The sequence below is a fragment of the Leptodactylus fuscus genome, unplaced genomic scaffold, assembly GCF_031893055.1.
Source record: "Leptodactylus fuscus isolate aLepFus1 unplaced genomic scaffold, aLepFus1.hap2 HAP2_SCAFFOLD_119, whole genome shotgun sequence".
Lineage (NCBI taxonomy): Eukaryota > Metazoa > Chordata > Amphibia > Anura > Leptodactylidae > Leptodactylus > Leptodactylus fuscus.
In genome coordinates this window covers 179,288-204,682 of record NW_027440022.1, presented here as the reverse complement: position 1 = coordinate 204,682, position 25,395 = coordinate 179,288, and the positions used below count along the sequence as shown (strand labels likewise).

Below are 25,395 nucleotides of genomic sequence, written 5' to 3'. Positions count from 1 at the left end.
TCTCCAGGCTCCTCTGCTCCTCCCCTCTCCAGGCTCCTCTCCTCTCCAGGCTCCTCTGCTCCTCCCTCTCCAAGCTCCTCTGCTCCTCTCCTCTCCAGGCTCCTCTGCTCCTCCCCTCTCCAGGCTCCTCTGCTCCTCCCCTCTCCAGGCTCCCCTGCTCCTCCCCTCTCCAGGCTCCCCTGCTCCTCCCCTCTCCAGGCTCCCCTGCTCCTCCCCTCTCCAGGCTCCTCTGCTCCTGCCCTCTTCAGCCTCCTCTGCACCTCCCCTCTCCAGGCTCCTCTGCTCCTCTCCTCTTCAGGCTCCTCCCCTCTCTGGGCTACTCTGCTCCTCCCCTCTTCAGGCTCCCCTGCTCCTCCCCTCTCTGCTCCTCCCCTCTCCAGGCTCCTCTGCTCCTCCCCTCTCCAGGCTCCTCTGCTCCTTCCCTCTCCAGGATCCTCTGCTCCTCCCCTCTCCAGGCTCCTCTGCTCCTCCCCTCTCCAGGCTCCTCTGCTCCTCCCCTCTCCAGGCTCCTCTGCTCCTCCCCTCTCCAGGCTCCCCTGCTCCTCCCCTCTCCAGGCTCCCCTGCTCCTCCCCTCTCTGCTCCTCCCCTCTTTAGGCTCCTCTGCTCCTCCCCTCTCTGCTCCTCCCCTCTTCAGTCTCCTCTGCTCCTCCCCTCTTCTGGCTCCTCACCCGGCTCCTCTGCTCCTCCCCTCTTCTGGCTCCTCACCCGGCTCCTCTGCTCCTCCCCTCTTCTGGCTCCTCTTCAGGCTCCTCTGCTCCTCCCCAGGCTCCTCCCCTCTTATGGCTCCTCTCCAGGCTCCTCTGCTCCTCCCCTCTTCTGGATCCTCTCCTCTCTAGGCTCCTCTGCTCCTCCTTTCCCCTGTCCTGGCTCTCCTGCTCCTCCCCTCTCTACTCCTCCCCTCTTCAGGCTCCTCTGCTCCTCCCCTCTCTGCTCCTCCCATCTTCAGGCTCCTCTGCTCCTCCCCTCTCCAGGCTCCTCTGCTCCTCCCCTCTTCAGGCTCCTCTGCTCCTCCCCTCTTCAGGCTCCCCTGCTCCTCCCCTCTCTGCTCCTCCCCTCTTCAGGCTCCTCTGCTCCTCCCCTCTCTGCTCCTCCCCTCTCCAGGCTCCTCTGCTCCTCCCCTCTTCAGGCTCCTCTGCTCCTCCCCTCTTCAGGCTCCTTTGCTCCTCCCCTCTTCAGGCTCCTCTGCTCCTCCCCTCTTCAGGCTCCTCTGCTCCTCCCCTCTCCAGGCTCCCCTGCTCCTCCCCTCTCTGCTCCTCCCCTCTATAGGCTCCTCTGCTCCTCCCCTCTCTGCTCCTCCCCTCTTCAGTCTCCTCTGCTCCTCCCCTCTTATGGCTCCTCACCCGGCTCCTCTGCTCCTCCCCTCTTCTGGCTCCTCACCCGGCTCCTCTGCTCCTCCCCTCTTCTGGCTCCTCTTCAGGCTCCTCTGCTCCTCCCCAGGCTCCTCCCCTCTTATGGCTCCTCTCCAGGCTCCTCTGCTCCTCCCCTCTTCTGGATCCTCTCCTCTCTAGGCTCCTCTGCTCCTCCTTTCCCCTGTCCTGGCTCTCCTGCTCCTCCCCTCTCTACTCCTCCCCTCTTCAGGCTCCTCTGCTCCTCCCCTCTCCAGGCTCCCCTGCTCCTCCCCTCTTCAGGCTCCCCTGCTCCTCCCCTCTTCAGGCTCCCCTGCTCCTCCCCTCTCTGCTCCTCCCCTCTTCAGGCTCCTCTGCTCCTCCCCTCTCTGCTCCTCCCCTCTCCAGGCTCCCCTGCTCCTCCCCTCTCCAGGCTCCTCTGCTCCTGCCCTCTTCAGCCTCCTCTGCACCTCCCCTCTCCAGGCTCCTCTGCTCCTCTCCTCTTCAGGCTCCTCCCCTCTCTGGGCTACTCTGCTCCTCCCCTCTTCAGGCTCCCCTGCTCCTCCCCTCTCTGCTCCTCCCCTCTCCAGGCTCCTCTGCTCCTCCCCTCTCCAGGCTCCTCTGCTCCTTCCCTCTCCAGGCTCCTCTGCTCCTCCCCTCTCCAGGCTCCTCTGCTCCTCCCCTCTCCAGGCTCCTCTGCTCCTCCCCTCTCCAGGCTCCTCTGCTCCTCCCCTCTCCAGGCTCCCCTGCTCCTCCCCTCTCTGCTCCTCCCCTCTTTAGGCTCCTCTGCTCCTCCCCTCTCTGCTCCTCCCCTCTTCAGTCTCCTCTGCTCCTCCCCTCTTCTGGCTCCTCACCCGGCTCCTCTGCTCCTCCCCTCTTCTGGCTCCTCACCCGGCTCCTCTGCTCCTCCCCTCTTCTGGCTCCTCTTCAGGCTCCTCTGCTCCTCCCCAGGCTCCTCCCCTCTTATGGCTCCTCTCCAGGCTCCTCTGCTCCTCCCCTCTTCTGGATCCTCTCCTCTCTAGGCTCCTCTGCTCCTCCTTTCCCCTGTCCTGGCTCTCCTGCTCCTCCCCTCTCTACTCCTCCCCTCTTCAGGCTCCTCTGCTCCTCCCCTCTCTGCTCCTCCCATCTTCAGGCTCCTCTGCTCCTCCCCTCTCCAGGCTCCTCTGCTCCTCCCCTCTTCAGGCTCCTCTGCTCCTCCCCTCTTCAGGCTCCCCTGCTCCTCCCCTCTCTGCTCCTCCCCTCTTCAGGCTCCTCTGCTCCTCCCCTCTCTGCTCCTCCCCTCTCCAGGCTCCTCTGCTCCTCCCCTCTTCAGGCTCCTCTGCTCCTCCCCTCTTCAGGCTCCTCTGCTCCTCCCCTCTTCAGGCTCCTCTGCTCCTCCCCTCTTCAGGCTCCTCTGCTCCTCCCCTCTCCAGGCTCCCCTGCTCCTCCCCTCTCTGCTCCTCCCCTCTATAGGCTCCTCTGCTCCTCCCCTCTCTGCTCCTCCCCTCTTCAGTCTCCTCTGCTCCTCCCCTCTTATGGCTCCTCACCCGGCTCCTCTGCTCCTCCCCTCTTCTGGCTCCTCACCCGGCTCCTCTGCTCCTCCCCTCTTCTGGCTCCTCTTCAGGCTCCTCTGCTCCTCCCCAGGCTCCTCCCCTCTTATGGCTCCTCTCCAGGCTCCTCTGCTCCTCCCCTCTTCTGGATCCTCTCCTCTCTAGGCTCCTCTGCTCCTCCTTTCCCCTGTCCTGGCTCTCCTGCTCCTCCCCTCTCTACTCCTCCCCTCTTCAGGCTCCTCTGCTCCTCCCCTCTCCAGGCTCCCCTGCTCCTCCCCTCTTCAGGCTCCCCTGCTCCTCCCCTCTTCAGGCTCCCCTGCTCCTCCCCTCTCTGCTCCTCCCCTCTTCAGGCTCCTCTGCTCCTCCCCTCTCTGCTCCTCCCCTCTCCAGGCTCCTCTGCTCCTCCCCTCTCCAGGCTCCTCTGCTCCTCCCCTCTCTGCTTCTCCCCTCTCCAGGCTCCTCTGCTCCTCCCCTCTTTGCTCCTCCCATCTTCAGGCTCCTCTGCTCCTCCCCTCTCCAGGCTCCTCTGCTCCTCCCCTCTTCAGGCTCCTCTGCTCCTCCCCTCTTCAGGCTCCTCTGCTCCTCCCCTCTTCAGGCTCCTCTGCTCCTCCCCTCTTCAGGCTCCTCTGCTCCTCCCCTCTTCAGGCTCCTCTGCTCCTCCCCTTTTCAGGCTCCTCTCCTCTTCAGGCTCCTCTGCTCCTCCCCTCTTCAGGCTCCTCTGCTCCTCCCCTCTTCAGGCTCCTCTGCTCCTCCCCTCTCTAGGCTCCTCTGCTCCTCCCCTCTCTAGGCTTCTCTGCTCCTCCCCTTTTCAGGCTCCTCTGCTCCTCCCCTGTTCAGGCTCCTCTGCTCCTCCCCTCTCCAGGCTCCTCTGCTCCTCCCCTCTCCAGGCTCCTCTGCTCCTCCCCTCTCCAGGCTCCTCTGCTCCTCTCCTCTTCAGGCTCCTCCCCTCTCTAGGCTACTCTGCTCCTCCCCTCTCCAGGCTCCTCTGCTCCTCCCCTCTCCAGGCTCCTCTGCTCTTCAGGCTCCTCTGCTCCTCCCCTCTCCAGGCTCCTCTGCTCCTCCCCTCTCCAGGCTCCTCTGCTCCTCCCCTCTCCAGGCTCCTCTGCTCCTCCCCTCTCCAGGCTCCTCTGCTCCTCCCCTCTCCAGGCTCCTCTGCTCCTCCCCTCTCCAGGCTCCTCTGCTCCTCCCCTCTCCAGGCTCCCCTGCTCCTCCCCTCTCCAGGCTCCTCCCCTCTCCAGGCTCCTCTGCTCCTCCCCTCTCCAGGCTCCTCTGCTCCTCCCCTCTCCAGGCTCCTCTGCTCCTCCCCTCTCCAGGCTCCTCTGCTCCTCCCCTCTCCAGGCTCCTCCCCTCTCCAGGCTCCTCTGCTCCTCCCCTCTTCAGGCTCCTCTGCTCCTCCCCTCTTCAGGCTCCTCTGCTCCTCCCCTCTCTGCTCCTCTCCTCTTCAGGCTCCTCCCCTCTCTAGGCTACTCTGCTCCTCCCCTCTTCAGGCTCCCCTGCTCCTACCCCTCTCTGCTCCTCCCCTCTCCAGGCTCCTCTGCTCCTCCCCTCTCCAGGCTCCTCTGCTCCTCCCCTCTTCAGGCTCCTCTGCTCCTCCCCTCTTCAGGCTCCTCTGCTCCTCCCCTCTCCAGGCTCCTCCCCTCTCCAGGCTCCTCCCCTCTCCAGGCTCCTCCCCTCTCCAGGCTCCTCTGCTCCTCCCCTCTTCAGGCTCCCCTGCTCCTCCCCTCTCTGCTCCTCCCCTCTCCAGGCTCCTCTGCTCCTCCCCTCTCCAGGCTCCTCTGCTCCTCACCTCTTCAGCCTCCTCTGCTCCTCACCTCTTCAGGCTCCCCTACTACTCCCCTCTCCAGGCTCCTCCCCTCTTCAGCCTCCTCTGCTCCTCCCCTCTTCAGGCTCCTCTGCTCCTCCCCTCTCCAGGCTCCTCCCCTCTCCAGGCTCCTCTGCTCCTCCCCTCTTCAGGCTCCTCTGCTCCTCCCCTCTCCAGGCTCCCCTGCTCCTCCCCTCTCCAGGCTCCTCTGCTCCTCCCCTCTCCAGGCTCCTCTGCTCCTCCCCTCTCCAGGCTCCTCTGCTCCTCCCCTCTCCAGGCTCCTCTGCTCCTCCCCTCTCCAGGCTCCTCTGCTCCTCCCCTCTCCAGGCTCCTCTGCTCCTCCCCTCTCCAGGCTCCTCTGCTCCTCCCCTCTCCAGGCTCCTCTGCTCCTCTCCTCTTCAGGCTCCTCCCCTCTCCAGGCTCCTCTGCTCCTCCCCTCTCCAGGCTCCTCTGCTCCTCCCCTCTCCAGGCTCCTTTGCTCCTCCCCTCTCCAGGCTCCTCTGCTCCTCCCCTCTCCAGGCTCCTCTGCTCCTCCCCTCTCCAGGCTCCTCTGCTCCTCTCCTCTTCAGGCTCCTCCCCTCTCCAGGCTCCTCTGCTCCTCCCCTCTCCAGGCTCCTCTGCTCCTCTCCTCTTCAGGCTCCTCCCCTCTCCAGGCTCCTCCCCTCTCCAGGCTCCTCTGCTCCTCCCCTCTTCAGGCTCCTCTGCTCCTCCCCTCTTCAGGCTCCTCCGCTCCTCCCCTCTTCAGGCTCCTCTGCTCCTCCCCTCTTCAGGCTCCTCTGCTCCTCCCCTCTTCAGGCTCCTCCCCTCTCCAGGCTCCTCTGCTCCTCCCCTCTCCAGGCTCCTCTGCTCCTCCCCTCTCCAGGCTCCTCTGCTCCTCCCCTCTCCAGGCTCCTCTGCTCCTCCCCTCTCCAGGCTCCTCTGCTCCTCCCCTCTTCAGGCTCCTCTGCTCCTCCCCTCTCCAGGCTCCTTTGCTCCTCCCCTCTCCAGGCTCCTCTGCTCCTCCCCTCTCCAGGCTCCTCTGCTCCTCCCCTCTTCAGGCTCCTCTGCTCCTCCCCTCTCCAGGCTCCTCTGCTCCTCCCCTCTCCAGGCTCCTCTGCTCCTCCCCTTTCCAGGCTCCTCTGCTCCTCCCCTCTCCAGGCTCCTCTGCTCCTCCCCTCTTCAGGCTCCTCTGCTCCTCCCCTCTCCAGGTTCCTCTGCTCCTCCCCTCTCCAGGTTCCTCTGCTCCTCCCCTCTCCAGGCTCCCCTGCTCCTCCCCTCTCCACGTTCCTCTGCTCCTCCCCTCTCCAGGCTTCTCTGCTCCTCCCCTCTCCAGGCTCCTCTGCTCCTCCCCTCTCCAGGCTCCTCTGCTCCTCCCCTCTCCAGGCTCCTCTGCTCCTCCCCTCTCTGCTCCTCCCCTCTCCAGGCTCCTCTGCTCCTCCCCTCTCCAGGTTCCTCTGCTCCTCCCCTCTCCAGGTTCCTCTGCTCCTCCCCTCTCCAGGCTCCCCTGCTCCTCCCCTCTCCAGGTTCCTCTGCTCCTCCCCTCTCCAGGCTCCTCTGCTCCTCCCCTCTCCAGGCTCCTCTGCTCCTCCCCTCTCCAGGCTCCTCTGCTCCTCCCCTCTCTGCTCCTCCCCTCTCCAGGCTCCTCTGCTCCTCCCCTCTCCAGGCTCCTCTGCTCCTCCCCTCTCCAGGCTCCTCTGCTCCTCCCCTCTCCAGGCTCCTCTGCTCCTCCCCTCTCCAGGCTCCTCTGCTCCTCCCCTCTTCAGGCTCCTCTGCTCCTCCCCTCTTCAGGCTCCTCTGCTCCTCCCCTCTCCAGGCTCCTCTGCTCCTCCCCTCTCCAGGCTCCTCTGCTCCTCCCCTCTCCAGGCTCCTCTGCTCCTCCCCTCTCCAGGCTCCTCTGCTCCTCCCCTCTCTGCTCCTCCCCTCTCCAGGCTCCTCTGCTCCTCCCCTCTCCAGGCTCCTCTGCTCCTCCCCTCTCCAGGCTCCTCTGCTCCTCCCCTCTCCAGGCTCCTCTGCTCCTCCCCTCTCCAGGCTCCTCTGCTCCTCCCCTCTCTGCTCCTCCCCTCTCCAGGCTCCTCTGCTCCTCCCCTCTCCAGGCTCCTCTGCTCCTCCCCTCTCCAGGCTCCTCTGCTCCTCCCCTCTCCAGGCTCCTCTGCTCCTCCCCTCTCTGCTCCTCCCCTCTCTGCTCCTCCCCTCTCCAGGCTCCTCTGCTCCTCCCCTCTCTGCTCCTCCCCTCTCCAGGCTCCTCTGCTCCTCCCCTCTCCAGGCTCCTCTGCTCCTCCCCTCTCCTTGCTCCTTTGCTCCTCCCCTCTCCAGGCTCCTCTGCTCCTCCCCTCTCTGCTCCTCCCCTCTCTGCTCCTCCCCTCTCCAGGCTCCTCTCCTCTCCAGGCTCCTCTGCTCCTCCCCTCTCCAGGCTCCTTTGCTCCTCCCCTCTCCAGGCTCCTCTGCTCCTCCCCTCTCCTTGCTCCTTTGCTCCTCCCCTTTCCCTTGCTGTTGTGTCTCTGCTCCCAGAGGTTTCAGGTATCTGCAGGTGTGATGTAAGTGACATGATCACATGCTATGTACAGCTGGGGGTCGGAGCACACGGGGGCGCAGCGGTGGAGCAGGGAGTGGGCGGCTCCTGTCTCACCACTGTATTGTATGATGGGACAGAAGGACCTGGAATCCGGGACAGTTGTGAGGTGTGCAGTTAAGACCATAGTAGTTGTCACCCAGCTTTTCAAAAAACAGATCGACATGGCAGCTCAGTGGCTCAGTAGTTAGTGCTGCAGCTTTGCAGCGCTGGAATTCTGGGTTCAAATCCTGCCAAGGACAGAACATGTGCGTGTAGTTTGTATGTTCTCCCCGTGTTTGCCTGGATTTCCTCCCTGACTCCAAAGACGGACTGATAGGGAATTAAAAAAGATGGCAACGAATGATAGAACTGTGGTGAGACTATAACTTCCCCTTTAAGACTCAGCAAGTGGCGCAGCCTCCGGTAATTATGGATGTTTTCCAGAAGAGACTGACAACGACCCGATATACAGTCATGTAGTATACAGTCATGTAGTATACAGTCATGTAGTATACAGTCATGTAGTATACAGTCATGGCCAAAAGTTCTGAGAATGCTACAAAATATTACTTGTTACAAAGTCTACGGCTTCAGTTTTCCTAATGACAATTTGCATATACTCCAGAATGTTATAAAGAGGGATCAGCTTAACAGCAATTACTTGCAAAGTCAATATTTACCTAGAAAATGAACTTTATCCCCCAAAACACATTTCAACATCATTGCAGCCCTGCCTTAAAAGGACCAGCTAACATGGTTTCAGTGATTGCTCCAGTAACACAGGTGTGGGTGTTGATGAGGACAGGGCTGGAGGTCAATCTGTCATGATTAAGTAAGAATGACACCACTGGACACTGTAAAAGGAGGCTGGTGCTTGGCATCATTGTTTCTCTTCTGTTACCCATGGTTATCTCTAAAGAAACACGTGCAGTCATCATTGCACTGCACAAAAATGGCCGAACAGGGGAGAGTATCGCAGCTAGAAAGATTGCACCTCAGTCACCAATCTATCGCATCATCAAGAACTTCAAGGAGAGAGGTTCCTTTGTTTGCAAAAAGGCTCCAGGGCGCCCAAGAAAGACCAGCAAGCGCCAGGACCGTCTCTTAAAAGTGTTTCAGCTGCGGGATCGGGCTACCAGCAGTGCAGAGCTTGCTCAGGAATGGCAGCAGGCAGGTGTGAGTGCATCTGAACGCACTGTGAGGCGGAGACTCTTGGAGCAAGGCCTGGTCTCAAGGAGGGCAGCAAAGAAGCCACTTCTCTCCAGAAAAACCATCAGGGACAGACTGATATTCTGCAGAAGGTCCAGGGAGTGGACTGCTGAGGACTGGGGGAAAGTCATTTTCTCTGATGAATCCCCTTTTCGATTGTTTGGGACATCTGGAAAACAGCTTATTGGGAGAAGAGGAGGTGAGCGCTACCACCAGTCTTGTCTCATGCCAACTGTAAAGCCTCCTGAAACCATTCATGTGTGGGGTGGCTTCTCAGCCAAGGGAATCGGCTCTCTCACAGTCTTGCCTAAAAACACAGCCATGAATAAAGAATGGGACCAGAATGTCCTCCAAGAGCAACTTCTCCCAACCGTCCAAGAGCAGTTTGGCCACCAACAATGCCTTCTCCAGCATGATGGAGCACCTTGCCATAAAGCAAAGGGGAGAACTAAATGGCTCAGGGAACAAAACAGAGAGATTTTGGGGTCCATGGCCTGGAAACTCCCCAGATCTTAATCCCATTGAGAACTTGTGGTCAATCATCAAGAGACGGGTGGACAAACAAGAACCTACAAATTCTGACAAAATGCAAGCATTGATTGTGCAAGAATGGACGGCTATCAGTCAGGATTTGGTCCAGAAGGTGATTGAGAGCTGCCAGGGAGAATTGCAGAGGTCCTGAAGAAGAAGAAGGGGCAACACTGCAAATATTACACCGCTGCAGTAACTCCTTCTAACTGTCACTATAAGCTTTTATTACTCAGAATAGGATTGCAATTCTATTTCTGTATGTGATAAAAACATCTGACAAACACACAGAAACCAGAGGGAGCAGATCATGTGACAAGAGGAGATTTGTGGCAGTCTCAGAACTTTTAGCCATGACTGTAGAACCAGAAGAAGAATCCTCCGACTACCGAACAATATCACACTACTAACTGTATCATGTCTGAGAGGTAGTCACAGCCCCGCCCCCTGTTACTGACAACCAGCTGTATATATCATGTCTGAGAGGTAGTCACAGCCCCGCCTCCTGTTACTGACAACCAGCCTGTATATACCATGTCTGAGATGTAGTCACAGCCCCGCCCCCTGTTACTGACAACCAGCCTGTATATACCATGTCTGAGAGGTAGTCACAGCCCCGCCCCCTGTTACTGACAACCAGCCTGTATATATCATGTCTGAGAGGTAGTCACAGCCCCTGCCCCCTGTTACTGACAACCAGCCTGTATATATCATGTCTGAGAGGTAGTCACAGCCCCGCCCCCTGTTACTGACAACCAGCCTGTATATATCATGTCTGAGAGGTAGTCACAGCCCCGCCCCCTGTTACTGACAACCAGCCTGTATATACCATGTCTGAGAGGTAGTCACAGCCCCGCCCCCTGTTACTGACAACCAGCCTGTATATATCATGTCTGAGAGGTAGTCACAGCCCCGCCCCCTGTTACTGACAACCAGCCTGTATATATCATGTCTGAGAGGTAGTCACAGCCCCGCCCCCTGTTACTGACAACCAGCTGTATATACCATGTCTGAGATGTAGTCACAGCCCCGCCCCCTGTTACTGACAACCAGCCTGTATATACCATGTCTGAGAGGTAGTCACAGCCCCGCCCCCTGTTACTGACAACCAGCCTGTATATACCATGTCTGAGAGGTAGTCACAGCCCCGCCCCCTGTTACTGACAACCAGCCTGTATATATCATGTCTGAGAGGTAGTCACAGCCCCGCCCCCTGTTACTGACAACCAGCCTGTATATATCATGTCTGAGAGGTAGTCACAGCCCCGCCCCCTGTTACTGACAACCAGCCTGTATATACCATGTCTGAGAGGTAGTCACAGCCCCGCCCCCTGTTACTGACAACCAGCCTGTATATATCATGTCTGAGAGGTAGTCACAGCCCCGCCCCCTGTTACTGACAACCAGCCTGTATATATCATGTCTGAGAGGTAGTCACAGCCCCGCCCCCTGTTACTGACAACCAGCTGTATATATCATGTCTGAGAGGTAGTCACAGCCCCGCCCCCTGTTACTGACAACCAGCCTGTATATACCATGTCTGAGAGGTAGTCACAGCCCCGCCCCCTGTTACTGACAACCAGCCTGTATATATCATGTCTGAGAGGTAGTCACAGCCCCGCCCCCTGTTACTGACAACCAGCTGTATATATCATGTCTGAGAGGTAGTCACAGCCCCGCCCCCTGTTACTGACAACCAGCTGTATATATCATGTCTGAGAGGTAGTCACAGCCCCGCCCCCTGTTACTGACAACCAGCTGTATATACCATGTCTGAGAGGTAGTCACAGCCCCGCCCCCTGTTACTGACAACCAGCCTGTATATATCATGTCTGAGAGGTAGTCACAGCCCCGCCCCCTGTTACTGACAACCAGCTGTATATACCATGTCTGAGAGGTAGTCACAGCCCCGCCCCCTGTTACTGACAACCAGCCTGTATATACCATGTCTGAGAGGTAGTCACAGCCCCGCCCCCTGTTACTGACAACCAGCTGTATATACCATGTCTGAGAGGTAGTCACAGCCCCGCCCCCTGTTACTGACAACCAGCCTGTATATACCATGTCTGAGAGGTAGTCACAGCCCCGCCCCCTGTTACTGACAACCAGCCTGTATATATCATGTCTGAGAGGTAGTCACAGCCCCGCCCCCTGTTACTGACAACCAGCCTGTATATATCATGTCTGAGAGGTAGTCACAGCCCCGCCCCCTGTTACTGACAACCAGCTGTATATATCATGTCTGAGAGGTAGTCACAGCCCCGCCCCCTGTTACTGACAACCAGCTGTATATATCATGTCTGAGAGGTAGTCACAGCCCCGCCCCCTGTTACTGACAACCAGCCTGTATATATCATGTCTGAGAGGTAGTCACAGCCCCGCCCCCTGTTACTGACAACCAGCCTGTATATATCATGTCTGAGAGGTAGTCACAGCCCCGCCCCCTGTTACTGACAACCAGCTGTATATACCATGTCTGAGAGGTAGTCACAGCCCCGCCCCCTGTTACTGACAACCAGCTGTATATATCATGTCTGAGAGGTAGTCACAGCCCCGCCCCCTGTTACTGACAACCAGCCTGTATATATCATGTCTGAGAGGTAGTCACAGCCCCGCCCCCTGGTACTGACAACCAGCTGTATATATCATGTCTGAGAGGTAGTCACAGCCCCGCCCCCTGTTACTGACAACCAGCCTGTATATACCATGTCTGAGAGGTAGTCACAGCCCCGCCCCCTGTTACTGACAACCAGCTGTATATATCATGTCTGAGAGGTAGTCACAGCCCCGCCCCCTGTTACTGACAACCAGCCTGTATATATCATGTCTGAGAGGTAGTCACAGCCCCGCCCCCTGGTACTGACAACCAGCTGTATATATCATGTCTGAGAGGTAGTCACAGCCCCGCCCCCTGTTACTGACAACCAGCCTGTATATACCATGTCTGAGAGGTAGTCACAGCCCCGCCCCCTGTTACTGACAACCAGCCTGTATATACCATGTCTGAGAGGTAGTCACAGCCCCGCCCCCTGTTACTGACAACCAGCCTGTATATACCATGTCTGAGAGGTAGTCACAAGCCCCGCCCCCTGTTACTGACAACCAGCCTGTATATATCATGTCTGAGAGGTAGTCACAGCCCCGCCCCCTGTTACTGACAACCAGCTGTATATACCATGTCTGAGAGGTAGTCACAGCCCCGCCCCCTGTTACTGACAACCAGCCTGTATATATCATGTCTGAGAGGTAGTCACAGCCCCGCCCCCTGTTACTGACAACCAGCCTGTATATACCATGTCTGAGAGGTAGTCACAGCCCCGCCCCCTGTTACTGACAACCAGCTGTATATACCATGTCTGAGAGGTAGTCACAGCCCCGCCCCCTGTTACTGACAACCAGCCTGTATATATCATGTCTGAGAGGTAGTCACAGCCCCGCCCCCTGTTACTGACAACCAGCCTGTATATACCATGTCTGAGAGGTAGTCACAGCCCCGCCCCCTGTTACTGACAACCAGCCTGTATATACCATGTCTGAGAGGTAGTCACAGCCCCGCCCCCTGTTACTGACAACCAGCCTGTATATACCATGTCTGAGAGGTAGTCACAGCCCCGCCCATCATTGCTTTCTTGTCTTCAGACTGTCTTGGTGATCTCCTATCATGAGCCTCAGAACCTCGGATACCGAACCTTCCAGGAGAATCTGATCCAGAGATGCAAAGAAGAATTCAAAGTGGAGCTAAACTATTCTCTCGTAAGTAACATGTACATGCACCTATATATAAACTATATACACTATATACACCTCTATAGAACCTATACACACTATGTACACCTATATATACCTATATACACTATCTACACCTATATATACACTATGTACACCTATATATACCTATATACACTATGTACACCTATATATACCTATATACACTATCTACACCTATATATACATATATACACTATCTACACCTATATATACCTATATACACTATCTACACCTATATATACCTATATACACTATCTACACCTATATATACCTATATACACTATCTACACCTATATACACCTATATACACCATATATACACTAAATATACCTATATACACTATGTACACCTATATATACCTATATACACTATGTACACCTATATATACACTACATATACCTATATACACTATGTACACCTATATACACTATGTACACCTATATATACCTATATACACTATGTACACCTATATATACATACACTCACCGGCCACTTTATTAGGTACACCTGTCCAACTGCTCGTTAACACTTAATTTCTAATCAGCCAATCACATGGCGGCAACTCAGTGCATTTAGGCATGTAGACATGGTCAAGACAATCTCCTGCAGGTCAAACCGAGCATCAGTATGGGGGGGAAGAAAGGTGATTTGAGTGCCTTTGAACGTGGCATGGTTGTTGGTGCCAGAAGGGCTGGTCTGAGTATTTCAGAAACTGCTGATCTACTGGGATTTTCACGCACAACCATCTCTAGGGTTTACAGAGAATGGTCCGAAAAAGAAAAAACATCCAGTGAGCGGCAGTTCTGTGGGGGGCGGAAATGCGTTGTTGATGCCAGAGGTCAGAGGAGAATGGCCAGACTGGTTCCAGCTGATAGAAAGGCAACAGTGACTCAAATAGCCACCCGTTACAACCAAGGTAGCCAGAAGAGCATCTCTGAACGCCGCACAGTACGTCCAACTTTGAGGCTACAGATGGGCTACAGCAGCAGAAGACCACACCGGGTGCCACTCCTTTCAGCTAAGAACAGGAAACTGAGGCTACAATTTGCACAAGCTCATCGAAATTGGACAATTGAAGATTGGAAAAACGTTGCCTGGTCTGATGAGTCTCGATTTCTGCTGCGACATTCGGATGGTAGGGTCAGAATTTGGCGTCAACAACATGAAAGCATGGATCCATCCTGCCTTGTATCGGTAACGGTTCAGGCTGGTGGTGGTGGTGTCATGGTGTGGGGAATATTTTCTTGGCACTCTTTGGGCCCCTTGGTACCAATTGAGCATCGTTGCAACGCCAAAGCCTACCTGAGTATTGTTGCTGACCATGTCCATCCCTTTATGAGCACAATGTACCCAACATCTGATGGCTACTTTCAGCAGGATAATGCAATGCCATGTCATAAAGCTGGAATCATCTCAGACTGGTTTCTTGAACATGACAATGAGTTCACTGTACTCCAATGGCCTCCACAGTCACCAGATCTCAATCCAATAGAGGAGCATCTTTGGGATGTGGTGGAACGGGAGATTCGCATCATGGATGTGCAGCCGACAAATCTGCGACTGCAACTGTGTGATGCCGCCATCATGTCAATATGGAGCAAAATCTCTGAGGAATGCTTCCAGCACCTTGTTGTATCTATGCCACCAAGAATTGAGGCAGTTCTGAAGGCAAAAGGGGGTCCAACCCGTTACTAGCATGGTGGACCTAATAAAGTGGCCGGTGAGTGTATATACACTATATACAGCTATATATATCAATAGACACTATGTACACCTATATATACCTACATACACTATGTACACCTATATACCCTATATACACCTATATATACACTATATATACCTATATACAGTATGTACACCTATATATAACTATATACACTATCTACACCTATATATACCTATACACACTATGTAACTCCCATGTGGGCAACAGCGTGGTGGACTATGTCATCACAGACGCAGACCGGTCAGACATAGATGCTCTCATAGTCACCCCTGAGACACACCTGTCAGACCACAACCAGATCCTGCTGTACATGAGATCCACTGACAAGCCCCTCACACAGCAGCCCCACCAGATTGGTCTCTACAACCTGCCACCATTCTTTATATGGACCAGTCACCGGGCCACCGAATACACCAATGCGGCTAACCGACCCGAAATCAAGGAACTGCTCACAAACTTCTATATGAGTTCCTACCAGCCAGACCAACAAGGGGCCACCCGAGCAGTGAAGGACTTCAGTAACATCCTGTACACCACGGCAGAACTAGCAGGCCTGAAACAGACAAAGCCCAAGAGACCGACTAACAAACAGTCTCACAAATGGTTTGACAGCGACTGCAAGGCTCTACGCCGTTCTCTAAGGGCAGCCTCCAACCAGAAACACAGGGACCCCAACAACAGAGAGTCGAGGGAAGCCTACAACAATCTATGCAAGCAATACAAGGGCACCCTCAGAGAGAAGAAACAGAGATACCTCTCCCACAAAATAGAGCAACTAGAGGACTCCCTCCAGGACAGCTCATTCTGGGAGACCTGGCACCACATGGGCACAAAGCCCAAGAAAAACTCTCTCCACATCCAAAATGGCAATATCTGGCTCAACTACTTCAGAGGTCTCTACAAAAACATCCCAGAAGAAGACCTAACTCCAGAACAGCAACAGATAATCACCAAACTGAGGGACATGGAGAAAGTCATCAAAGACTTCCAGAACCCTCTGGACTCACCAATCACCATAAAAGATATACAGGAAAGAATTGTCCTGCTGAAAGGCAAAAAGGCCAGTGGCCCTGACGGCATCCTACCAGAGATGATCAAATACAGCCCTCCAGCAATACACGCGGCACTGGCAAAGCTATTCACCCTCGTGCTCAATGCTGGACACTTCCCCGAAGACTGGAACAAAGGGCTCATAACCCCCATCTACAAGAATGGGGACCAATATGACCCCAACAACTACAGAGGGATCTGCGTCAGCAGCACATAGCTGGGGAAACTGTTCAACAGCATCATCAATAACAGAATCCTCACCTTCCTCACACAACACGGGGTCCTCAGCAAGAGCCAAGCAGGGTTCATGCCAAACCACCGCACCACAGACCATATCTACACCCTGCACAGCCTCATCAAGACGCACGTCCACAACACCAGAAGAGGCAAGATATTCGCCTGCTTCGTGGACTTTAAGAAGGCGTTTGATTCTGTGATCGATATGCAATGTCCCTTTAAGTCAGTCCCGGCCTAGCTCTCTCTGTATTATATAGACAGTCCCAGCCTAGCTCTCTCTGTGTTATATGGACTGTCCCGGCCTAGCTCTCTCTGTATTATGAGGTCGGTCCCAGCCTAGCTCTCTCTGTATTATATAGATTGTCCCGGCCTAGCTCTCTCTGTATTATATGGACTGTCCCGGCCTAGCTCTTTCTGTATTATGAGGTCGGTCCCGGCCTAGCTCTCACTGTATTATGAGGTCGGTCCCGGCCTAGCTCTCTCTGTATTATGAGGTCGGTCCCGGCCTAGCTCTCTCTGTATTATGAGGTCGGTCCCGGCCTAGCTCTCTCTGTATTATGAGGTCGGTCCCAGCCTAGCTCTCTCTGTATTATATAGATTGTCCCGGCCTAGCTCTCTCTGTATTATATAGATTGTCCCGGCCTAGCTCTCTCTGTATTATATGGACTGTCCCGGCCTAGCTCTCTCTGTATTATGAGGTCGGTCCCGGCCTAGCTCTCTCTGTATTATGAGGTCGGTCCCGGCCTAGCTCTCTCTGTATTATGAGGTCGGTCCCGGCCTAGCTCTCTCTGTATTATGAGGTCGGTCCCGGCCTAGCTTTCACTGTATTATGAGGTCGGTCCCGGCCTAGCTCTCTCTGTATTATGAGGTCGGTCCCGGCCTAGCTCTCTCTGTATTATGAGGTCGGTCCCGGCCTAGCTCTCTCTGTATTATGAGGTCAGTCCCGGCCTAGCTCTCTCTGTATTATATGGACTGTCCCGGCCTAGCTCTCTCTGTATTATGAGGTCAGTCCCGGCCTAGCTCTCTCTGTATTATATAGATTGTCCCGGCCTAGCTCTCTCTGTATTATATGGATTGTCCCGGCCTAGCTCTCTCTGTATTATGAGGTCGGTCCCGGCCTAGCTCTCTCTGTATTATGAGGTCGGTCCCGGCCTAGCTCTCTCTGTATTATGAGGTCGGTCCCGGCCTAGCTCTCTCTGTATTATGAGGTCGGTCCCGGCCTAGCTCTCTCTGTATTATGAGGTCGGTCCCGGCCTAGCTCTCTCTGTTTTATGAGGTCGGTCCCGGCCTACCTCTCTCTGTATTATGAGGTCAGTCCCGGCCTAGCTCTCTCTGTATTATATGGACTGTCCCGGCCTAGCTCTCTCTGTATTATGAGGTCAGTCCCGGCCTAGCTCTCTCTGTATTATATAGATTGTCCCGGCCTAGCTCTCTCTGTATTATATGGATTGTCCCGGCCTAGCTCTCACTGTATTATGAGGTCAGTCCCGGCCTAGCTCTCTCTGTATTATGAGGTCGGTCCTGGCCTAGCTCTCTCTGTATTATGAGGTCGGTCCCGGCCTAGCTCTCTCTGTATTATATGGACTGTCCTGGCCTAGCTCTCTCTGTATTATGAGGTCAGTCCCGGCCTAGCTCTCTCTGTGTTATATGGACTGTCCCGGCCTAGCTCTCTCTGTATTATGAGGTCGGTCCCGGCCTAGCTCTCTCTGTATTATGAGGTCAGTCCCGGCCTAGCTCTCTCTGTATTATGAGGTCAGTCCCGGCCTAGCTCTCTCTGTGTTATATGGACTGTCCCGGCCTAGCTCTCTCTGTATTATGAGGTCGGTCCCGGCCTAGCTCTCTCTGTATTATGAGGTCAGTCCCGGCCTAGCTCTCTCTGTATTATGAGGTCGGTCCCGGCCTAGCTCTCTCTGTATTATGAGGTCGGTCCCGGCCTAGCTCTCTCTGTATTATGAGGTCGGTCCCGGCCTAGCTCTCTCTGTATTATGAGGTCGGTCCCGGCCTAGCTCTCTCTGTATTATGAGGTCAGTCCCGGCCTAGCTCTCTCTGTATTATATGGACTGTCCCGGCCTAGCTCTCTCTGTATTATGAGGTCAGTCCCGGCCTAGCTCTCTCTGTATTATATAGATTGTCCCGGCCTAGCTCTCTCTGTATTATATGGACTGTCCCGGCCTAGCTCTCTCTGTATTATGAGGTCGGTCCCGGCCTAGCTCTCTCTGTATTATGAGGTCGGTCCCGGCCTAGCTCTCTCTGTATTATGAGGTCGGTCCCGGCCTAGCTCTCTCTGTATTATGAGGTCAGTCCCGGCCTAGCTCTCTCTGCATTATGAGGTCAGTCCCGGCCTAGCTCTCTCTGTGTTATATGGACTGTCCCGGCCTAGCTCTCTCTGTATTATGAGGTCGGACCCAGCCTAGCTCTCTCTGTATTATATAGATTGTCCCGGCCTAGCTCTCTCTGTATTATATAGATTGTCCCGGCCTAGCTCTCTCTGTATTATATGGACTGTCCCGGCCTAGCTCTCTCTGTATTATGAGGTCGGTCCCGGCCTAGCTCTCACTGTATTATGAGGTCGGTCCCGGCCTAGCTCTCTCTGTATTATGAGGTCGGTCCCGGCCTAGCTCTCTCTGTATTATGAGGTCGGTCCCGGCCTAGCTCTCTCTGTATTATGAGGTCGGTCCCAGCCTAGCTCTCTCTGTATTATATAGATTGTCCCGGCCTAGCTCTCTCTGTATTATATAGATTGTCCCGGCCTAGCTCTCTCTGTATTATATGGACTGTCCCGGCCTAGCTCTCTCTGTATTATGAGGTCGGTCCCGGCCTAGCTCTCACTGTATTATGAGGTCGGTCCCGGCCTAGCTCTCTCTGTATTATGAGGTCGGTCCCGGCCTAGCTCTCTCTGTATTATGAGGTCGGTCCCGGCCTAGCTCTCTCTGTATTATGAGGTCGGTCCCGGCCTAGCTCTCACTGTATTATGAGGTCGGTCCCGGCCTAGCTCTCTCTGTATTATGAGGTCGGTCCCGGCCTAGCTCTCTCTGTATTATGAGGTCGGTCCCGGCCTAGCTCTCTCTGTATTATGAGGTCAGTCCCGGCCTAGCTCTCTCTGTATTATATAGATTGTCCCGGCCTAGCTCTCTCTGTATTATATGGACTGTCCCGGCCTAGCTCTCACTGTATTATGAGGTCAGTCCCGGCCTAGCTCTCTCTGTATTATGAGGTCGGTCCCGGCCTAGCTCTCTCTGTATTATGAGGTCAGTCCCGGCCTAGCTCTCTCTGTATTATGAGGTCAGTCCCGGCCTAGCTCTCTCTGTGTTATATGGACTGTCCCGGCCTAGCTCTCTCTGTATTATGAGGTCGGTCCCGGCCTAGCTCTCTCTGTATTATGAGGTCAGTCCCGGCCTAGCTCTCTCTGTATTATGAGGTCGGTCCCGGCCTAGCTCTCTCTGTATTATGAGGTCGGTCCCGGCCTAGCTCTCTCTGTATTATGAGGTCGGTCCCGGCCTAGCTCTCTCTGTATTATGAGGTCAGTCCCGGCCTAGCTCTCTCTGTATTATATGGACTGTCCCGGCCTAGCTCTCTCTGTATTATGAGGTCAGTCCCGGCCTAGCTCTCTCTGTATTATATAGATTGTCCCGGCCTAGCTCTCTCTGTATTATATGGACTGTCCCGGCCTAGCTCTCTCTGTATTATGAGGTCGGTCCCGGCCTAGCTCTCTCTGTATTATGAGGTCGGTCCCGGCCTAGCTCTCTCTGTATTATGAGGTCGGTCCCGGCCTAGCTCTCTCTGTATTATGAGGTCGGTCCCGGCCTAGCTCTCTCTGTATTATGAGGTCGGTCCCGGCCTAGCTCTCTCTGTATTATGAGGTCGGTCCCGGCCTAGCTCTCTCTGTATTATGAGGTCGGTCCCGGCCTAGCTCTCTCTGTATTATGAGGTCATGGTGTATTGGGTTTCTCTACAGATGAACCTCATTGCCGGCTGCTTCTATGACGGAGTGCTGCTCTATGCCCACGCCCTGAATGAGACCTTACAAGAAGGAGGCTCACCGAAGGATGGAATCCGGATTGTGCAGAAGATCCAGGAACGCAGTATGCAGGGTGAGGGGGTCCTGTGGGCAGGGTGAGGGGGTCCTGTGTGCAGGATGAGGGGTACTGTGTGCAGGGTGCGGGGGGTCCTGTGTGCAGGGTGCGGGGGGTCCTGTGTGCAGGATGAGGGGATCCTGTGTGCAGGATGAGGGGGTCCTGTGTGCCGGGTGCGGGGGTCCTGTGTGCCGGGTGCGGGGGTCCTGTGTGCCGGGTGCGGGGGTCCTGTGTGCCGGGTGCAGGGTCCTGTGTGCCGGGTGTGGGGGGTCCTGTGTGCAGGGTCGTGTGTGCAGGGTGCGGGGGGTCCTGTGTGCAGGGTGCGGGGGGTCCTGTGTGCAGGGTGCGGGGGGTCCTGTGTGCAGGGTGCGGGGGGGTCCTGCGTGCGGGGGGTCCTGTGTGCGGGGGGTCCTGTGTGCAGGGTGCAGGGTCCTGCGTGCAGGGTGAGGGGGTCCTGCGTGCAGGGTGCGGGGGGGTCCTGCGTGCAGGGTGCGGGGGGGGTCCTGCGGGCAGGGTGCGGGGGGGTCCTGCGGGCAGGGTGCGGGGGGGTCCTGCGGGCAGGGTGCGGGGGGGGTCCTGCGTGCAGGGTGCGGGGGGGTCCTGCGTGCAGGGTGCGGGGGGTCCTGCGTGCAGGGTGCGGAGGGTCCTGTGTGCAGGGTCCTGTGTGCAGGGTGCGGGGGGGTCCTGTGTGCAGGGTGAGGGGGGGTCCTGTGTGCAGGGTGAGGGGGGTCCTGAGGGGTCCTGTGTGCAGGGTGCGGGGATCCTGTGTGCAGGGTGAGGGGGGGTCCTGTGGGCAGGGTGCGGGGGGTCCTGTGTGCAGGGTGCGGGGGGTCCTGTGTGCAGGGTGCGGGGGGTCCTGTGTGCAGGGTGCGGGGGGTCCTGTGTGCAGGGTGCGGAGGGTCCTGTGTGCAGGGTCCTGTGTGCAGGGTGCGGGGGGTCCTGTGTGCAGGGTGCGGGGGGTCCTGTGTGCAGGGTGCGGGGTCCTGTGTGCAGGGTCCTGTGTGCAGGGTGCGGGGGGTCCTGTGTGCAGGGTGCGGGGTCCTGTGTGCAGGGTCCTGTGTGCAGGGTGAGGGGGTGCAGGGGGTCCTGTGTGCAGAATGAAGGGTCCTGTGTGCAGGGTGCAGGGTCCTGCGTGCAGGGTGTGGGGGGGTCCTGCGTGCAGGGTGTGGGGGGTCCTGCGTGCAGGGTGTGGGGGGTCCTGCGTGCAGGGTGAGGGTGTCCTGCGTGCAGGGTGTGGGGGGTCCTGCGTGCAGGGTGAGGGGGTCCTGGGTGCGGGGTCCTGTGTGCAGGGTGCGGGGTCCTGTGTGCAGGGTGCGGGGTCCTGTGTGCAGGTTGAGGGGGTCCTGTGTGCAGGGTGCGGGGTCCTGTGTGCAGGGTGAGGGGGTCCTGTGTGCAGGGTGCGGGGGGTCCTGTGTGCAGGGTGCGGGGTCCTGTGTGCAGGGTGAGGGGGTCCTGTGTGCAGGGTGCGGGGGGTCCTGTGTGCAGGGTGCGGGGGTCCTGTGTGCAGGGTGCGGGGGTCCTGTGTGCAGGGTGCGGGGGTCCTGTGTGCAGGGTGAGGGGGTCCTGTGTGCAGGGTGCGGGGTCCTGTGTGCAGGGTGCGGGGTCCTGTGTGCAGGGTGAGGGGGTCCTGTGTGCAGGGTGAGGGGGTCCTGTGTGCAGGGTGCGGGGTCCCGTGTGCAGGGTGAGGGGGTCCCGTGTGCAGGGTGAGGGGGTCCCGTGTGCAGGGTGCGGGGGGTCCCGTGTGCAGGGTGCGGGGGGTCCCGTGTGCAGGGTGCGGGGGTCCCGTGTGCAGGGTGCGGGGTCCCGTGTGCAGGGTGCGGGGTCCCGTGTGCAGGGTGCGGGGTCCCGTGTGCAGGGTGCGGGGTCCCGTGTGCAGGGTGAGGGGGTCCCGTGTGCAGGGTGAGGGGGTCCCGTGTGCAGGGTGAGGGGGTCCCGTGTGCAGGGTGAGGGGGTCCCGTGTGCAGGGTGAGGGGGGTCCCGTGTGCAGGGTGAGGGGGTCCCGTGTGCAGGGTGAGGGGGTCCCGTGTGCAGGGTGCGGGGTCCCGTGTGCAGGGTGAGGGGGTCCCGTGTGCAGGGTGCGGGGGTCCCGTGTGCAGGGTGCGGGGGTCCCGTGTGCAGGGTGCGGGGTCCCGTGTGCAGGGTGAGGGGGTCCCGTGTGCAGGGTGCGGGGGTCCCGTGTGCAGGGTGCGGGGGTCCCGTGTGCAGGGTGAGGGGGTCCCGTGTGCAGGGTGAGGGGGTCCCGTGTGCAGGGTGCGGGGGTCCCGTGTGCAGGGTGAGGGGGTCCCGTGTGCAGGGTGCGGGGTCCCGTGTGCAGGGTGAGGGGGTCCCGTGTGCAGGGTGCGGGGGTCCCGTGTGCAGGGTGCGGGGGTCCCGTGTGCAGGGTGCGGGGGTCCCGTGTGCAGGGTGCGGGGGTCCCGTGTGCAGGGTGCGGGGTCCTGTGTGTGGCCTGCAGGCGCCTCCTCCTTATTCCTCCATCTCTAGGGCAGTGCAGAGGATTCTGGGAGTCTCCGTTTCTTTCTCGATCACTTTTCGGCCATTATTAAGAATCTGCCCGGTCTTCAGTCTGTGAGGAAAACGGCCTGAAATCTGCAGTGTGAATACGGCTTTATTGTCTCCCTCAGGTATCACTGGGACTGTCAGTATGGATAAGAGCAACGACCGCAACACAGACTTCGATCTCTGGACAATGGCTGACCATGAGAGCGGTCACTTTGAGGTAGGACTCTATATACCCTCTGTATACCGTGTGTCCTGCCTCTATATACCGTGTGTCCTGCCTCTATATACCCTCTGTATACCGTGTGTGCTGCCTCTATATACCCTCTGTATACCGTGTGTGCTGCCTCTATATACCCTCTGTATACCGTGTGTGCTGCCTCTATATACCCTCTGTATACCGTGTGTGCTGCCTCTATATACCCTCTGTATACCGTGTGTGCTGTCTCTATATACCCTCTGTATACCGTGTGTCCTGCCTCTATATACCCTCTGTATACCGTGTGTGCTGCCTCTATATACCCTCTGTATACCGTGTGTGCTGCCTCTATATACCCTCTGTATACAGTGTGTCCTGTCTCTATATACCCTCTGTATACTGTGTGTCCTGTCTCTATATACCCTCTGTATACCGTGTGTGCTGCCTCTATATACCCTCTGTATACAGTGTGTCCTGTCTCTATATACCCTCTGTATACTGTGTCCTGCCTCTATATACCCTCTGTATACAGTGTGTGCTGCCTCTATATACCCTCTGTATACAGTGTGTCCTGTCTCTATATACCCTCTGTATACTGTGTGTCCTGTCTCTATATACCCTCTGTATACCGTGTGTCCTGCCTCTATATACCCTCTGTATACAGTGTGTGCTGCCTCTATATACCCTCTGTATACTGTGTGTCCTGTCTCTATATACCCTCTGTATACCGTGTGTGCTGCCTCTATATACCCTCTGTATACTGTGTGTCCTGTCTCTATATACCCTCTGTATACTGTGTGTCCTGTCTCTATATACCCTCTGTATACCGTGTGTGCTGCCTCTATATACCCTCTGTATACAGTGTGTCCTGTCTCTATATACCCTCTGTATACTGTGTGTCCTGTCTCTATATACCCTCTGTATACCGTGTGTGCTGCCTCTATATACCCTCTGTATACCGTGTGTGCTGCCTCTATATACCCTCTGTATACAGTGTGTGCGGCCTCTATATACCCTCTGTATACCGTGTGTGCTGCCTCTATATACCCTCTGTATACAGTGTGTGCGGCCTCTATATACCCTCTGTATACAGTGTGTCCGGCCTCTATATACCCTCTGTATACAGTGTGTCCTGTCTCTATATACCCTCTGTATACCGTGTGTGCTGCCTCTATATACCCTCTGTATACCGTGTGTGCTGCCTCTATATACCCTCTGTATACCGTGTGTCCTGCCTCTATATACCCTCTGTATACCGTGTGTGCTGCCTCTATATACCCTCTGTATACCGTGTGTGCTGCCTCTATATACCCTCTGTATACCGTGTGTCCTGTCTCTATATACCCTCTGTATACCGTGTGTGCTGCCTCTATATACCCTCTGTATACCGTGTGTCCTGCCTCTATATACCCTCTGTATACCGTGTGTGCTGCCTCTATATACCCTCTGTATACCGTGTGTCCTGTCTCTATATACCCTCTGTATACCGTGTGTGCTGCCTCTATATACCCTCTGTATACCGTGTGTCCTGTCTCTATATACCCTCTGTATACCGTGTGTGCTGCCTCTATATACCCTCTGTATACCGTGTGTGCTGCCTCTATATACCCTCTGTATACAGTGTGTGCTGCCTCTATAAAACCTCTGTATACCGTGTGTCCTGTCTCTATATACCCTCTGGATACAGTGTGTGCTGCCTCTATATACCCTCTGTATACCGTGTGTGCTGCCTGTATATACCCTCTGTATACCGTGTGTGCTGCCTCTATATACCCTCTGTATACCGTGTGTGCTACCTCTATATACCCTCTGTATACCGTGTGTGCTGCCTCTATATACCCTCTGTATATCGTGTGTGCTGCCTCTATATACCCTCTGTATACCGTGTGTCCTGTCTCTATATACCCTCTGTATACAGTGTGTGCTGTCTCTATATACCCTCTGTATACCGTGTGTCCTGTCTCTATATACCCTCTGTATACCGTGTGTGCTGCCTCTATATACCCTCTGTATACCGTGTGTCCTGCCTCTATATACCCTCTGTATACAGAGTGTGCTGCCTCTATATACCCTCTGTATACAGTGTGTCCTGTCTCTATATACCCTCTGTATACCGTGTGTCCTGCCTCTATATACCCTCTGTATACCGTGTCCTGCCTCTATATACCCTCTGTATACCGTGTGTGCTGCCTCTATATACCCTCTGTATACCGTGTGTCCTGCCTCTATATACCCTCTGTATACCGTGTCCTGCCTCTATATACCCTCTGTATACCGTGTGTCCTGTCTCTATATACCCTCTGTATACCGTGTGTGCTGCCTCTATATACCCTCTGTATACCGTGTGTGCTGCCTCTATATACCCTCTGTATACCGTGTGTCCTGCCTCTATATACCCTCTGTATACAGTGTGTCCGGTCTCTATATACCCTCTGTATACAGTGTGTCCTGTCTCTATATACCCTCTGTATACAGTGTGTGCTGTCTCTATATACCCTCTGTATACAGTGTGTGCTGTCTCTATATACCCTCTGTATACCGTGTGTGCTGCCTCTATATACCCTCTGTATACTGTGTGTCCTGCCTCTATATACCCTCTGTATACCGTGTGTGCTGTCTCTATATACCCTCTGTATACCGTGTGTGCTGCCTCTATATACCCTCTGTATACCGTGTGTCCTGTCTCTATATACCCTCTGTATACCGTGTGTGCTGCCTCTATATACCCTCTGTATACCGTGTCCTGCCTCTATATACCCTCTGTATACCGTGTGTCCTGTCTCTATATACCCTCTGTATACCGTGTGTGCTGCCTCTATATACCCTCTGTATACCGTGTGTGCTGCCTCTATATACCCTCTGTATACCGTGTGTGCTGCCTCTATATACCCTCTGTATACCGTGTGTCCTGTCTCTATAT

General features: G+C 56.1%; 1 protein-coding gene across 1 annotated transcript in view; it reads left to right on the top strand.

Annotated features, from left to right (window-relative positions):
- LOC142186798 (atrial natriuretic peptide receptor 2-like) overlaps window positions 1-25,395 on the top strand; it is a 175,444-nt gene that overhangs the window by 55,686 nt on the left and 94,363 nt on the right. Inside the window, 3 exon segments of the mRNA XM_075261369.1 lie at window positions 12,563-12,676; window positions 19,663-19,798; window positions 22,402-22,496. Of these exon segments, the coding sequence (XP_075117470.1) occupies window positions 12,563-12,676; window positions 19,663-19,798; window positions 22,402-22,496 (345 nt within the window).